General features: G+C 38.8%; 1 protein-coding gene and 1 long non-coding RNA gene across 3 annotated transcripts in view; one reads left to right on the forward strand and one right to left on the reverse strand.

The window, feature by feature from the left end:
- LOC113467172 overlaps nt 1–6,737 on the reverse strand; it is a 21,335-nt gene extending 14,598 nt beyond the window's left edge. For both annotated transcript variants that reach the window (XR_003391342.1, XR_003391341.1), the window contains exons 1-2: nt 6,569–6,737; nt 6,001–6,185 (exon numbers count right to left, since the gene is read on the reverse strand). This is a non-coding gene — a long non-coding RNA (uncharacterized LOC113467172). The remainder of the gene's footprint in view (nt 1–6,000; nt 6,186–6,568) is intronic.
- Nucleotides 6,738–6,991: 254 nt separating this feature from the next.
- Nucleotides 6,992–12,962, forward strand: LOC108252332 (sterol regulatory element-binding protein 1-like). Its single transcript, XM_026823206.1, has 5 exons — nt 6,992–7,003; nt 7,609–7,790; nt 8,316–8,469; nt 12,105–12,193; nt 12,728–12,962. The coding sequence occupies exons 1-5, from the start codon at nt 6,992–6,994 to the stop codon at nt 12,960–12,962; spliced, it is 672 nt and encodes a 223-aa protein (XP_026679007.1).
- Nucleotides 12,963–17,180: the final 4,218 nt, after the last annotated feature.

Raw genomic sequence — 17,180 nt, forward strand, 5'->3', positions numbered from 1 at the left:
AGGTAAGCAAACCTAAACCATTTTTAAAGAAATTTTTCCAGGGGGGAAAAAAAAAAAAAAAAAAAAAAAAACAAGTGGATTTACAAATTCCACACACAAAAAGCCCACCTGAGGCTTAGGTGTAGGGGCAAACAGCCCTAAAGGATGGGTTAAGCTTCTACAAAGTAAATCTGAACGATTCTGCACAAAATTTTTCTAGAGCTGACAAAATATAAGTGGATTCCTTTTGAGGTAAACCAATGATCGAAATACTTCTCGTGTTCTCGTGCAACCAGTTATTTTAGCAAGGATAATTCTTTATGACGCGTAAACCAATAAAATAAATGACAAAATCTGGTTATTACTTTCTGCGATATGCAAACATCGTACTTATTATCATCTTCAATCCTGTCTGCTTGTAATTATTTTTGAAAGACTTGTATAGACAATCGTTTATTAAATCGCATCATTTCACTTTGTTTGTGTTCGTTTTGACTCAATGATGCATTAACATTTTCCATGTTGTCAAGTTTGTATTGACATCGGAATGCTGTGGACACTCTTGCAAACTCTTGTCAATTCACAATGCAAATACTACCAAAGAGAATGTTCAAATATTGACTTTTCTTTTGATATGATCAAAATTGAGACAGTTTCCGATTTCGGTATTGAATCACTGTCAATCATGACTCAGTTGGCTGTTTATTATGCTAACAAAGGTTGCTTCACTGTTGCTAAATTGTTAGGAACGTTTTTAGTCAATATTTATTTGATAAACCCCAGAAAACAAAAACCGAGAATTACTTGATAGTATTTTCTGTTTATCAAATGAATACCTCGACTTTGTTGATGGATGTACCTAATACCTATTACTTCTTAAAAGTAAGTTGTAAGTTCATATTATACGGGTCTTGTAGATTTTAGTTAGGTACGTACCATCTTGATATTACGAGAAAAAAATCAACAACTTTCCGTGGTAAGTGTATCAATATCCGTCTACCACATACATTATGCAACTTTAAAAGTGTCCAAATTTCTAGGTCATCATGACACGTCAGTTTAACCCGTCATTCTGATCGCAGTGTCCGGAATTCTTCAAATAATCAGATAGGCTTGCATGGTCTTCAATTTAGGAACTGCAACAGAAGCAGATAACATAAACCAATACTTTCTCGTTACAGCTCAAAGTTTTATGGCTTATCTGTGCTTATTGGAAAATTAGGAACGTCATTCTTGGGTTTATAATTATTGAATTCAATGGGTACTCTAATCTACTCCGTGGTTTACTGATAGGAATGAATGAAATAGTTATAATATCACGACAGAATATATTAGGTAGGTGTATATATGTACTTGATTGTGCAATGTGCATCATCTGAATATATTACGTATGTAGGTACCAAGAATACTGAGAATATGCTACTTATTACTGGACATATGGAATTCTGGTCACTAGTGATAATTGGAATAGTTCCAACACGCATAACAAAATAAAAACCAGTTTAACATACTCAAATACATGGGTGATCTATTTCTTGGTGGAGAGGGGTTCAAAAATACGCCGCAACAATGCGGCAGCAGCACCTGTTTGTTTACGCGACGAGAAGCTAGTAACTTTTTTTACGTCGACAAAGATATCTGTGGTATTCAGGGTTTGACAAAACGCGCATCCCACACTTGCTTGGATCAACAGCATGTTTCCAAAATTTACGGTATGTTTATGTACCGGGCTAGGATGAGCTCGGACGACGTGAGATAGCTGTCCCGGCGGCAATTTTTAAAATTTATTTTATATTTATTTTATATGTACTTGATTGTGCAATGTGCATCATCTGAATATATTACGTATGTAGGTACCAAGAATACTGAGAATATGCTACTTATTATACTTGTTAAATTCATCACTACTTCGTCTCTTCTTTAAAATTATCATTATCTTTTGTCACCATTTAAATCTCCTTCGGTATATTTTACATCAAACTAGTTAGTGCAGTAACTGCACATTTCAGTATTACAGTCACGTCTCTCTTGTGTCGGATTACATTAATATTTTAACCATCTCCCTTTTCTCTCCTCACCTCTACATATCTTTCTATTCTATTCATTTTCATATCTCTTACATTTTCATTTCAGTATGGTACGGTTCATTAATATTTCACCTGACTATTAAAACGTTTTCAGTTTCATTGTAGGTGTAAAGTGTTGTTTGCTGGATATGAGTTTCGTAAAGTAGGTAGTAATTATTACACGTCTGTTTGGTGCAATATCAGATTTTATTGTTCATCTACCTCTAAACACTTATCTAGCCATTGATATAGCTTTAATGTTTTACACTTTTCTCCTACATATTTTTTTCTGTTGACCCGATTCTCACACCAGTCTAAAATAATAGATCACAGTGTCTAAACAGGCCATGGATGTAGAATAATTCTACTAACCCCGTGGAATTTCACGAAAATGATTGTCGTTCAATCGTTGAGCTTTAAAAACAATAGCAAATGAACAAATCACCATCATATTATATCCATAGGTACTTTGTTGGGAAGGTGATTTATCAAACCTCTACAAAGTTATCCATTTTTTCTTGAACATCCATGTTCACAGCAGAAATCTATGTTTTGTGTAAAACAGAAGACTGAATAACGTGGGCATGATATTAGCAGTTGAGCTCAATTTTATTTTTACTTTATTTATTTTTGTTGTAATTATTTCTTCAGTTACTATTTATTATTTTGTTAAATATTTTATTTTGTACCTCGTTGCAACTTATTTTCTTGCAACATATGTTTCTCCTTTTTTTACTCACCAATTTCATTTTCATTTTAATTCGTTTCTTATAGTTAGAAATGATATCAAACAAAAGGAAAGGGACTTTTGCAATTCATGTTTATTATGATTACTATATTACAATTATTTTGTTTTTATTTGTTTTCTTCTTCTTTTATATTTTTTCCCCTCACATTTCTTTGAGATAAGTAGGTATGTATGTAGATATGTAGTTGTTATAATTATGTTCAAAACTTCAAAAATGTAGAGGAAGCCTTGTAAAAACACCCTGTTGTATTAGCACTCAACGTAATATGACTGTGTCAAATCTCCTACGGGCTTTTTTCAAAAAAAAAAAAAAAAAAAAAAAAAAAAAAAAAATTTATTATTAGATACTTTTTTGGTCCGTTTTATTAATTATAATGGGTAATGGGAAATGAATGATCTCACCAGGTACGCTTCGTGACACCAAAATTATTATTATTATTAATTATTATTATTATTCATCTCAAATTCGTGATGCGTATTTCAGGCCAGTATCCAAGATTTCAGTTAGGTTGGTAGTAGAAGAATCTGAAATTCTGAACTGTAAAAAAGACTTCATAATAATTTATGGGATTTTCGAATCCGATTACAAAGGTATATTTTCAGTTAAAATAAGTTTCTCGTAGGTATTTAGGAAAATGTATAGTTAACATACCTACATCCTACATAACCAATAACCAATAACAAAAACAAAGCAGTTTTGCATTAAACAGGAAAATACTCGTAGAAATGAACAGAACTTTTTCCTAGCTTTTTGTTCACCCGTTGCGTGTTTATTACATTCAGGATTTAGCATAACCCTGTATGTAAGTACGTCGGATCATACGATTCAAATACTGCGCTCTGATTGGTCCAAAATTTCTGAGCTGATGTGCATGATGTAAACATTTGGATTTGGATGTTCCTATCACTCCTATCAGTTGTTGCAGTACCAGAAACCCATAGGTATGCAAATTGTTTGATGTATAGTTAGTGAATCCATCCAATCATCATGTAAAATATACCTATTGGTGTTTTAAAATCATACCTTTATTATTCTTATCGATGTTCTCTAGTATATCTTTGTGTTCATTTTTCCTTCTCCATTATCTATTCAGCTAGATTAGTACATTTTGCTTAGTTGCATGCTTGTCTGTATAACTCTTTCTTTTATTTAATTATTCATATTGTAGATGTGAATCATCAATTAATTCAGTGAAGTTAGTTATCCCAAACCTGAACAAGGTAACTGAGTACTTCAATATTTTTCCCAGAGTGAACCGTTCAAGTTCCTAAATTTTCAATTTTCTTTGTTGTTACTTCTGTCTGATTTTTACTTTTTTTTATAGGTAGTTTTATTTTTTCTTAGGTATGATTTTAATGAGACATTTGAAATTACTTGGAACAGACTAGGTACTCGTACTTAATTTTTTATTTCTCTCAAATAATTTAAGCTCAATTTTAGTTGAATTTTTATTTCCCCCCCTTTCCTCTTAAAAATGTGGTTAAAATATTACATAGGTATTATATTATGTTTCGATCCCCTCCCCCAAGGCATCTCAAAGGACTGATTGGTTCACATCTACAATTTATTTATATTTCTCTAAACTAGTTCATCTTATTACTCACATATTGTGTCCCCCCTTTCCTCTTAAAAATGTGGTTAAAATATTACATAGGTATTATATTATGTTTCGATCCCCTCCTCCAAGGCATCTCAAAGGACTGATTGGTTCACATCTACAATTTATTTATATTTCTCTAAACTAGTTCATCTTATTACTCACATATTGTGCCTTTTTATTTAGTAATGTGTTAATGTTAAATAAAACCAATAAATAATTTTGCAGAAAAGGATTAAAAGTGATTATTATCAAAGAATGTCACCATAAGGCATTAAAAATTAGTTTCAATTGAATTCAATGTAAAAACTTTTTATATATAAGCATAAATAGCAAAAAGTGCCTGCAAAATTTATTTGTTTCATTATTCTTTTTTTTTACCATTTGGTGTCAAGAGTGTGTAAAATTTAAGTTTGTCCTATTTTGTTTTTTTGGCTTACTATTATTAAACTAAATTCATTGTAAAAAAATAGAAACAAGATATAATTACCTAAGTAACCCCTATCCCAATTAGCTTCATAACATGGAAGTTTACTGTTCAGTTTTTCATTCTTTTCAACTTTGTAGGATCCACCTTTGTAGGATCCAATGAATAAAAATTCATTGAAATTGAACAACTTTTCTTCACATGAATTGAAATGATGAAAAAATAATGTAGTTTACTCTACTCTGGTTTGGCTTACAAGATCAGCATATTGCATATACACAACTTTGATTCCAGGCTACTACACAAATCTAAAAATGTTTTTAATTAATTTTTCCCCCTTTTATTAAAATTTGTTGCTTTTTTTGTGTATTAAAACAGTAATCATAATTCATTTTTCTTTTGTTATTTCAATTCATATTATATATTTTTATTTACTATAAGACTGAAATCCCATTATTGTATTAAAATGAATAAGTAAAAATCATTTATCATAAACAAAGTGTTGTAATTTCATTGGGTTCTTCTTTCAGTTCTCAAGCCTAGACATTGTTCTAAAGCAGTAAAGCCCATCATGAAGGGTGCAATGATTAGTGCCACAAAGTGCAATTCTGAAATTAGTCTATTAGGGGAGGGTCAACATTTAGTTGTAATATAAATTTAATAATTATCATCTTGATAGGGTCCAACATTTTAAATTCTATTTTCAAGCTGTATGACGTTTTTCTATTTCAACGTGGTAATTAGCCTTTTTTCTGCATTTTAATTTCTAAAAATAGATAAAACTAAAACATTAACTTATGGGCATTGTTAGTGAATCTATTGTGTTATTGATGTTGTTATTTCCTTCGTTTTAAAGTAGGTAATTAGGTGTTTTTATCAATATCAACAGTTTTTTTTATACCTACTTAATTCTTAGATATTTTAGATATTGTACTGTTTGATTTTATTTTGCACACATCTTAATTTATGAGTATGAAATAAGCATTTTGATTGTTTTTAATTTTCAAATAGGGGAGGGTTTGGAAAGAATGACGAACACTTCAAATTACTTACCCCAATAAGTACTTACCTAACCTATATTCTCCTGGTTGCAAATGCAGAATCAGATATGCCCATTTTCAAGGGGGAGGGTTTGGAAAGAATGACAAACACTTCAAATTACTTACCCCAATAAGTACTTACCTAACCTATATTCTCCTGGTTGCAAATGCAGAATCAGATATGCCCATTTTCAAGTTCCACCATGGGGTATGAGGAAGAAAATGTCCCTCTGAAGAATTGGGACCAATTCTACTGAATTGCAAGGCACTTGTTGACATTTCTGGCAATAGGCCTGTACTAAGAAAGCAAATGAAGTGACCTCAGAGCTAAAATAAACAAGAGTTAATTATATCAAATATCATGTACTGAAGACTGAAAATGTGAATCCACACATTTCTTCAGATGAGTGAGGAGTTTGGTGCTAGTGATACAACAGGGTAGTTTCAAGTTCAAAACCTACTATCATTGCACAAGAAAAGTTTTGGTTCTTGGTAAAAGAGCCATTCATTGATGTTGTAGGGAGGGTTGAGGTCATCGGCAAAGGGGGCTGATATAAATGGGCTCTGTTAGTATGTAGGTACTTAAATGCAATATTCATTGATGTTGTAGGGAGGGTTGAGGTCATCGGCAAAGGGGGCTGATATAAATGGGCTCTGTTAGTATGTAGGTACTTAAATGCAAATGAAAATGTCATCTTGTGTTAACTTACCAACAAGTGTTTTTTGAAGTTACTTTCCGGTTTCAAGTTAGCATTCAATTTGAAGACATCCCATAGGACTCTGAGATTTTTGATCTGATTCTTGTAGTTGTAGGCAACATTTTGAATTTTCCTTTTTCTTCTCATTATCTCATTACCTACTTTTCTTTTTCACTAGGTACTCACTACTTCAAATTTTCATTTCCTTTATTCAAAATTTCAAAAATTCGCGCTTAAAAATAACAGCCGTTATCAGTTTTTAGTTCAACAGCCTAAAGAGTCCCTTTTTGCAACAAGAATTAAATGACATTTTTGGTTTTCCAACACTCACACTTAACTTATACTTTATTTAGGACTTAAAGTTGGCACGTACCTTACTGTTTGGTATTGGACGTTTCGGGTCTGAACTCCAGACCCGTCTTCAGCAATTTGTCAATGGGGTCGATGGTTGGCTAAGCTACAGCCTGGCTTGTTGTCTACTAGGTAAGTGAGAGATAGGTGAAGTCTCACGTTGAATGTATTATTTCCCAACTTCCCAATGGCCCCACTCAGGCTGGGTACTGAGCTACGCACCTTGAGATTTCTTTTTACCTCATCTGAGCCAGCGGCTATATCACGTTAATTGTACCAGTGTACCAGTCCCTAATGGTGCACTGAAGTAAAGCAACGCTGTCTGAAGCTTATTTCCCCTCTTGTCGTGGTAGCTTCTGTACTAAACCCTCCACCTTATTAAGTAAATCCGCGGTCTTGAAGAGGGGAAATCGTTTCAATATCGTGTTTGGATTACTATTTGTTAGCTTAGTTAGATTGGTTGGGAGCGCGTCTGCCTTGTAAGCGCTGGGCCGCGGGTTCGATTCCCGCCCGGGGAGGATTTTATCCTGAACGGATAATTTTTGGATTTCGGGACGATAAGTACTTGGCATTTACAGGTCCCTCTATCATTTTTTTTTTTCAAGTCAATCTGTAGATAATAGATACCGACCGAGCGACCCCCCCTTTTTTAATTAGTATTTCGAAGGGATTTTTCACTTTATTCTACTTTTTCTTTCCAGAACAAGGTATCGGACGCGACCCGTGAACTGCAAACCTGTCTAAGGCTGTATTCTCGACCGCTACCTGTATCCAGATGGACTTTGTATCCTTCCGTGCTATGGGCGCTGTTCAGACAAGTGGTCAATAGACTCTGGATAGGTCGATGGTTGGCTAAGCTACAGCCTGGCTTGTTGTCTACTAGGTAAGTGAGAGATAGGTGAAGTCTCTATTAGCCAGTAGCAATAGCACGTTGAATGTATTAGTTCCCAACTTCCCAATGGCCCCACTCAGGCTGGGTACTGAGCTACGCACCTCGAGATTTCCTTTTACCTCATCTGAGCCAGCGGCTATATCACGTTAATTGTACCAGTGTACCAGTCCCTAATGGTGCACTGAAGTAAAGCAACGCTGTGCGTGGTTTCTATTCCACTACTAACGTCCTGATGGCTTTTCCTGGACCCACTCAGGCTAGATGAGATTAATGTGGGTAACTTGTCGCCAAATAGTATAATCCCTGTCACTAAAATCTTAAAAAAAAAAAGAAAAAAAAAATCGTCTAGGTATTTTCTACTAATTGATCACAACCTAATAACTTAGTCGATTTTAGATGTCAAGTTCCTTGCTATTTGAAAACAACAACCTTGAATTTGGGCGGTTCTAGATGGTTTTATTCGAAACACACTGTAAAGATATTAAACCTCCTATATCATACCTCCTTGACCTTCAGATCATCGCGTGCCGAGGCCCGCAACTCGCACAAGGACCTTTGTCTCGTCTACCATCGTCTCCACCAGTTATACCTCCTGCACGAGTCTCGAACCCGGTACTCTCTGTACTGCGGTCTGAACGCGCTCAACTACTGCGATGCTGCGTTCTCACATGTGTCCCCGGAGTTGAGGGCCACCCTGTATATCACGTTCGCTCTCGAGTTGAAGAAGTCCCTCCCCGCGTGGCTGCAGTTTTTGACCAGGTAATTTTATTTTCAAGTGTAATCTACTTCTGTTTCCCAGCAGTTTTATTAGAAATGCTTGTTTGGTACTTGATTGAAGACTCGTTAACTTTGTGAAGGTCCATTCTAACAATAGAATTGTATGAAAAATAAATTCGGCTTCAAATGAGCTCGGAAGAGGTAAGAGACTGCTACATTAGACTCGTGTGGTCTGTGTCGTAGCATGCCCATCCCGTAGCATGTCCATCACATAATAATTCGAACTTAGGTGCCGGGTCAATACGAGAACACCAGAAAGTAACCCATTTATTTTTTTTATTTATTTATTTTTAAGAGGTTTGACAGAGGGAACTGTAACTGCTAAGGTCTTTATCGTTCCGAAATCGGTGAAGGAAGACAGGATAGAAGAAAGCCAGCCGTTCCGAGAACGAACATTATCCGTTCATGAAAAAATATATGAGCTCGGAAGAGGTAAGAGACTGCTACATTAGACTCGTGTGGTCTGTGTCGTAGCATACCCATCCCGTAGTATGTCCTTCATCACACAATAATTCGAATTTAGGTGCCGGTTCAATACGAGAACACCAGAAAGTAACCCATTTATTTATTTTTTATTTATTTATTTTTAAGAGGTTTGACAGAGGGAACTGTAACTGCTAAGGGCTTTATCGTTCCGAAATCGGTGAAGGAAGACAGGATAGAAGAAAGCCAGCCGTTCCGAGAACGAACATTATCCGTTCATAAAAAAATACGCCCCGAGCGAGAATCTAACCCGTGACCTAGCGCTTACCTGTATGTTCTGTCCCTCTCTCTATTTGTAACTATAACACATCTTCTATCTCTCTTCCACAGGAATACTCGAATGTGACCGAGAGAGACGGAGAGAGTAGCATGGTATCAGGTCTGCGCGATACATCCCGTATGGCCCTGTGTATTTTCTGTCTCTCTCTGTGCGTGGTGAATCCGTTCAGTATGGTTCTGGGAACAGAAGGTCCTGGGTTCGATTACCTGGTGGATGAAGACTCGGTGATGACCCTGGAGAAACGAACCATACTCAATGTGGAACCAGGTGAGTGAGAGGGGGAGAGAGAAAGAGCGAGAGAGCGAGGTTTGTTCCCTCTAAGTTTAAAAGCTCTTAAGGCCTAGGTGTACACTCTACAGTAGCCTAAAGTCTTATGTTGTGACATTCTCTCTTCCTCAGATTCCCTCAACATTGGTACGTGGCTTCTCTACACGCTACTTCCGTTGCTAGGCAACGCAGCACTGTTCTTTATCATTCTACTCAAACTGTTTGTCTACTCGGATCCAGTGTTGCATGCCAAGTCTAAAACATCGACACTCTTCTGGCAACACCGCACACAGGCTGAAGCCGATCGCACTAAGGTAAGGTCGTCTTTTCCTTTCGGAATATGAGACGCTTTCCCCTCTTGTCGTGGTAGCTTCTGTACTAAACCTTATTAAGTAAATCCGCGGTCTTGAAGAGGGGAAATCGTTTCAATATCGTGTTTGGATTACTATTTGATAGCTTAGTTAGATTGGTTGGGAGCGCGTCTGCCTTGTAAGCGCTGGGCCGCGGGTTCGATTCCCGCCCGGGGAGGATTTTATCCTGAATAAATGTAGTTCGAAAGACTCCGAGGGCCGAAGCTCGAGAAATGTACGTACGGTTTGGCCGTTCTTCGGCCTTTAATCTTTGCCATTTAGAACACATTTAAAACGAAGCCCACAAGACACTTATGAAATTTGAAGGATGAAACAAATGTAAAGTCACTACCTTCCTCAGATTCCCTCAACATTGGTACGTGGCTTCTCTACACGCTACTTCCGTTGCTAGGCAACGCAGCCCTGTTCTTTATCATTCTACTCAAACTGTTTGTCTACTCGGATCCAGTGTTGCATGCCAAGTCTAAAACATCGACACTCTTCTGGCAACGAAAAAATACGCCCCGAGCGAGAATCTAACCCGTGACCTAGCGCTTACTTGTATGTTCTGTCTCTCTCTCTATTTGTAACTATAACACATCTTCTATCTCTCTTCCACAGGAATACTCGAATGTGACCGAGAGAGACGGAGAGAGTAGCATGGTATCAGGTCTGCGCGATACATCCCATGTGCATGATGTAAACATTTGGATTTGGATGTTCCTATCACTCCTATCAGTTGTTGCAGTACCAGAAACCAGAAGATTTAGCTTTTAAATTAATTATTAAATTCCAAAGGAAGTGTTTTACTCTTAATTATGCTGTGGAAAAGTTACATTTTTGACTTAACAGAATTTTTAACTAACTAGTGAAGAAATTCCACGGATGGACCAAAGAATGGCTTCGGAAGATCTAAAGATGGAAGATGTGTTTAACAATGTGACAGAGTTTTCTGGTAAGATTTGCCACAAGACACTTATGAAATGTGAATGATGAAACAAATGTAAAGTCACTAGGTACTTGTGTCCATGATTAATGAAACCCTTCTGTTTCTATTTTCAGCTATGTCATTTGCTCGCGTGTGATTGGGTGCTCGAAGCCCGCACGGAGGGGGGGACCATATGGGAGCACCACAACCCCCCCGAAGCATTAGGAGGTCACTTGTGAACACCTACCTCCCCATACTACGAGAACGACACCTAATGGGGGACAGCGTAACCAACGAGAACATCAAACACATAGCCAAGAACATCCACACCAACATCGTGAACGATGCAATCGAAGGTTACATGTCCAACCGTGTTCTCGGTACCAATGTGGTCCCGGACATCGACAGTGCTGAGGTGTCACTTCCAAGATCGACCCGAGCCACCCTTGCCCAACTCAGATCCGGCTGGTGCAAACTACTGCAGCACTACATGGCCAGAATAGATCCATCTGTGCCTGATCGATGTCCCAGGTGCAGTGGATCACCTCACGACGTCCACCACCTGTTCAACTGTCCAGACCTTCCAACCATCCTGGACCCAACAGCCTTATGGACCAACCCTGTATATGTTTGTGTAGTGGTTAGAGTTTAGAGTGGAGGACTTCGTATCTGGAGGTTGGTGGTTCGAGTTCAAATCTATTGCAAATGAAAATAGTTGAACGGGTTACTTTCTGTGTCTCTTCTCGCCCATCTGATGAGGGACATACGACGGGATGTGGGCGGGCTACGACACAGACCACACGAGTCTAATGTATCTGTTGTTTAGTTTCACTGTTACAACTTCTGAGATTCTGGCTTCGAACTTTTGCCATTCACTGAAACTTTTCTTCATTATAAATATCTGTTCCAACATTTTAGATACGAAAGGCTTTAATGTTGTTCCGTTTCTTCTCTCAGAGACCAACTTCAAAATCTTAAATGGAAACCCCCTCATTGTAATATATGTACATGATATCAAAGTCCTTGAAAAACGTACTTAGTACTTTGATATAAGCTTCACCTGAGCAACTTTTTATTCTATTAACTATTTACGTTCCTATTCCTTCAGGATTATCGTGAGCATATTCTGGAGAAGGCACTGCTAACCCTGGCAGCTCCCGGAGGTCTGATGGAATTATGGTCTCAACGCGCTCAACTACTGCGATGCTGCGTTCGCACATGTGTCCCCGGAGTTGAGGGCCACCCTGTATATCACGTTCGCTCTCGAGTTGAAGAAGTCCCTCCCCGCGTGGCTGCAGTTTTTGACCAGGTAATTTTATTTTCAAGTGTAATGTCTACTTCTGTTTCCCAGCAGTTTTATTAGAAGTGCTTGTTTGGTACTTGATTGAAGACTCGTTAACTTTGTGAAGGTCCATTCTAACAATAGAATTGTATGAAAAATAAATTCGGCTTCATTTTTATTGAAAGTCTATTAGAAAGATAACAGTAAGTAAAGAAAACAGTTTAATGTCCACAGTTGGAGATGTCCTGTAAGCGCTAGGTCGAGGGTTCAATTTCTGCCCGCGCCATGGCAAACTATCCTAAACAGATAAGGTTCGTTCTCGGAACGGCTTTCTCCTATTCTGTCCTTATTTTTTCTTTGTTTTTGGGACGATAAGACCTCCGTTGTTACAGTTCCCTCTATCATCATCTAATGAGCCAATAACGCAATATTTGTGACCAATTTTAAGTTATCAGTCATCACTTAGACAGCAGCTTTATTTTCAAGCACATAAGCACACTATGTGTGTTGCACTTGATGTTTCTTATCTTATCATATCTGTTGCATTGTCTGTTTCACCAGTTTCTACCTACGTCTAGCTCGTCTGGAAACAGAAGGCCAAGCATCTCCCCGTCTACAATGGCTAATGTCTTCATATGGGAAGAAGTACTTCCTATCTCATGCTATATTACCGTCGGGAGGAGCCAGTGAGAGTCCTCAGCTGTTTGCTAAGCTGACACACCCGTATGATCCCCTGGCCCATGTTGCTAAAGTGAGTAGTGGGGTAAATTTGGGACCAGAAAGTTCTTGGTTCTAAAAGTGTGTCCAAACATAGTCGACCGACGCTGAATACTTTTACTTTGCAGAGACCTTCTTTATAAAATGTAGATCAAAAGTCTCCTCGGGCCGAAGCTCGAGAAATGTACAGTTTGGCCGCTATTTGGGGCAAAAGTTTTACAAAAGCTCAAGAATGTTCGGTTTCCCAAGGACTTTAGTTTTTGACCCAAGCTACTGAAACTAAACAGCTAACCCTAATCGCCTATCTAGCTGATGGTTTCAAATAGTTCTCTCTGCTTGAAAAGAACAAGCACAAGTCCTCACAATGGCTGACTGCGTTTCAGGACGAGCCAATTAAATATAACTAGAGACTGGAGACCATCACCCTGGTGTATGTCTGATAAAAGAGATATTTTCTCTATTTTGTCATCACCTTTTGGCTATAGCTAAAGCCGTTGCTCGCATATGACTGGAAAGTCCTTTTACTGCAGCAGTTGGCCACTACTCATAGCATTTCTGTCCAGCACCTCCAGGTTGATAGTGGTTAATTGGTTATTCTCATTGTCTACCGATTTCCAGGTTGGGAGGACAACATCGCAGACTGGTGGTCCCACCTAGTAGCCGTAGCCGCCTACTGGCTCCTCAACGATAACCAGCGAGCCTCCAACCTCTACCATCACATCGAATCCCTGGACCCCGAGTTGTCAGACGAGCTACTACCGCGAGCCCTACTGGCTGGGTTCAATCTGAGACGCGCTCTGAGTGAGGAGAGAGACAGAGATATGAAGGCTATACTAGAGATGTGTGATAGAGCGGGAGAGTTGCTGGCTGAGAGTATCACGCTGGCGGGCTGTAGACCACTCAGCACCAAGACTGCGGTATGTACCCATCATTTCTGCTTAAAAAATGGCCTTTAGATATAAGTGACTAATGGCCGGGGCCACAATCTGAGTCTAACCACTAAGCGAAGTTAACGCCGGAGGTTCTCTACCACCTAACCCTTAAAGCTTTATTATTTAGATGGTCAAATTCTCAACTATGTAAGGATAAAATTCCATGCCTCGGCTGGGATTGAACCCACGCCCTCCTGTTTACCAGGCGAGCATATTGACCACTACGCCACCGAGGCAGGCTTTATATTCTGATTGTGGTCCTGGCCATTAACGATTTTTCCTCCCTATAGGCTATAGGGGCTTTAATATCTAGCCAATGATTTCTACTTTTTATTCGCCACTGAATTTCGAAACCAGGACACTACCTATCTTCCTTTCCAAATTCCCATTTCCAACGAAGCGAAGTTTACTTTGGTACCAAACCTCTTCAGAGACATCACTTCAAGAAGAAGACTACCGTCAGCATCACTCACCAGCAGTGTTATCAACATGGTCACTGTATGCGTGCATTGTAGTTGCATTGCATGTCACCTAGTTTTATTTCCCTCATGCAATGTTCCTGCAATACAAGCCATACTGTGACCTCTCCCAGCGTTTCGTTCTCTACGGACTTTAGTATTCGACCGAAGCCCCTGAAACTTTGCAGATGTTGTTACATGTGTGAGATGGAAGTAGACATGTAGCAAGGTATTGCAGTGAGAGAAGGATGTTGTGCTGCTGGACCGGGATGATCTGTGTCTCACGATGTAGATGATCCTGATGGGACATCAGGTGACAGCCGGTGGCAATGCGGAGAGCAGCGTTCTGTATCACTTGAAGCTTTTTCCAGTTGGTCTCACTGACTTGTGGGGACCATATGGGAGCCGCATAGTTAATGATGGATCTGGTTATTGCTTTGTATGTGATTGTGATGATCTCCTTCTCTTTCCCCCAGGTGCTGCCGGCAAGTGCTTTCAAAACATTGTTCCGCTTCTGTGCTTTGCTCCGGGTAATGTTGACATGTTCATTGAACATTAGGAGGTTGTCAAACGTGAGGCCGAGGATCTTGGGATGTTTTGTTGTTGGTATTTTGTTTCTATGGATGTACAAATGCTTGCGGCGCTAAATACTATGGGTTACCAAAAGACAATACAGGTTTTCGTTATACACGAGAGTTACGAACCAATTGTTAGATTTCATCAACAGATCTTGTTTAAGTTATGGATTTAGATGACACACAGTAAAATCATGTGAGGGTACGGTTTAGCTAGGGTTGGAAAATAAGGGATTGCATTCACAGGTAAAACAAATGCAATCGGGGGAACTAAAACAAACTGGGAGAGGGAAGGAATGATGGCACAGCACAGCAAGTGTGCCGGATATCAAAAACCGTAAAACAAGAGGGTTAAAGAGACGCGAAATGAGGATTTTGGGGTAGAGGGTTCAAAATCAAAAGCAAGTCCACGATCAAATAAAGAGGAAGGGAGGTTACTAATTTTAAAATAGGGTCAAATCATAGCATAAAAAGTGACAAGAAAACGAAAAATAAAATCAAAGACATAGAGAGGGATATTGATGAAGTGGGAAGTAAATTGAAGAAGAAAAGAAAATAGAGAAAAAAGTTAAAGAATCGTCAACTCAATATCGAAACACAGATTGAGGGTGGTAGGACTTTATTATTATAACTTATAAAACTGTTATTTAAATAAATAAATAAATACCTAAATAATTGTATAATAAAAAAAAAGGTAAAAACAGATTGAGGAGTTTCCCAGAAAGAAAGGAAATAAAAGGGACTTGCTTTTTCCACACAAAACAGATACAAGTGTACACATTGAAAACACAACAGGTTGGAAAAATGGTACACAAGTTAAGTATTCACACAGAACTAATCAACATTGAGATAGTGCTAGAAAGAGGACAGGGCAGGACAGGAGAAAGCCACCCGTTCCGAGAACGAACGTTAACGGTTCAGGAACCTTGGAGAACGGTTCAGGATAATATTCGTCCTTGTGGGAATCGAACCCACGACCTAGCGCTTACAAGGCAGACGCGCTACCTTCCAAGGTAACTACTAGGCCGGCTACTTTAGGTTTTTAATAAAGTTCGGATAAAGTTCTAGTCAGTTCGGATAGTACAGATTCTCCTAAGCTTTTAAGTTAACCCTAACCAACCTCAGTGGTGCAGTGGTTAGCGCGGTGGACTGGATCTGGAGGTTGGTGGTTCGAGTCCAAGTCAAGTCATAAAATTTAGCGTAGAGTATTAAGTAGGGAACGACATTTGTGACAAGCATTTATGCTTAACACAATTAAAATTCCTTTAATCCTTTTTGTTCTCATGTCCCTGTAGTCGGCATTACCCCGTGTATTCCTGTATGAGGCTGTAGCTCGACTGATGGCAGGAGCAGCGCCCGCGAGGACTCAAAGGCTACTGGATAGAAGTCTCAAGTATAAACCCAGCTCAACACAATTAAAATTCCTTTAACCCTTTTTGTTCTCATGTCCCTGTAGTCGGCATTACCCCGTGTATTTCTGTATGAGGCTGTAGCTCGACTGATGGCAGGAGCAGCGCCCGCGAGGACTCAAAGGCTACTGGATAGAAGTCTCAAGTATAAACCCAACAGATCTTCAGCCCTCTGTAACAAAGGTAAGGTTCAGCCCTCTGTAACAAAGGTAAGGTTCAGCTCTTTGTAACAAGGTAAGGTTCAGCCTTTTGTAACAAAGGTAAGGTTATAAACTCGGCTCGTAGGAATGCGACACCCAGAAATGTTGAGAAGAGGCTCTGCTTCACCAGAATTATTTTGTCGCTCCCAAAACAAATTCTTCAAAATTTTCATTAGGGAAGTTTTTTCGCTGATTAGTTCTAACAAGAACGAAATGCTTCCTTGGCTGTTCGAAAGTGTTGGCACAGCTCTTTGTAACAAGGTAAGGTTCAGCCCTCTGTAACAAAGGTAAGGTTCAGTTCTTTGTAACAAGGTAAGGTTCAGCCTTTTGTAACAAAGGTAAGGTTATAAACTCGGCTCTTAGGAATGCGACACCCAGAAATGTTGAGAAGAGGCTCTGCTTCACCAGAATTATTTTGTCGCTCCCAAAACAAGTTCTTCAAAATTTTCATTAGGGAAGTTTTTTCGCTGATTAGTTCTAACAAGAACGAAATGCTTCCTTGGCTGTTCGAAAGTGTTGGCATTTTTTCAAGTGGTTTGATAGAGGGATCTGTAACAACAAAGATCTTATCGTCCCGAAATCGAAGGGAGAAGGAGAACATGATAGAAGAAAGCCAGCCCTTCCGAGAATGAACCTTATCCGTTCAGGATAAAATCCGCCCCTTATCGGCCCGGGCTCTAATTGAACCCACGACCTAGCGCTTACAAGGCAGGCGCGCTGCCT

The sequence above is a fragment of the Diaphorina citri genome, unplaced genomic scaffold (genome assembly GCF_000475195.1).
Source record: "Diaphorina citri unplaced genomic scaffold, Diaci psyllid genome assembly version 1.1 scaffold422, whole genome shotgun sequence".
NCBI lineage: Eukaryota > Metazoa > Arthropoda > Insecta > Hemiptera > Psyllidae > Diaphorina > Diaphorina citri.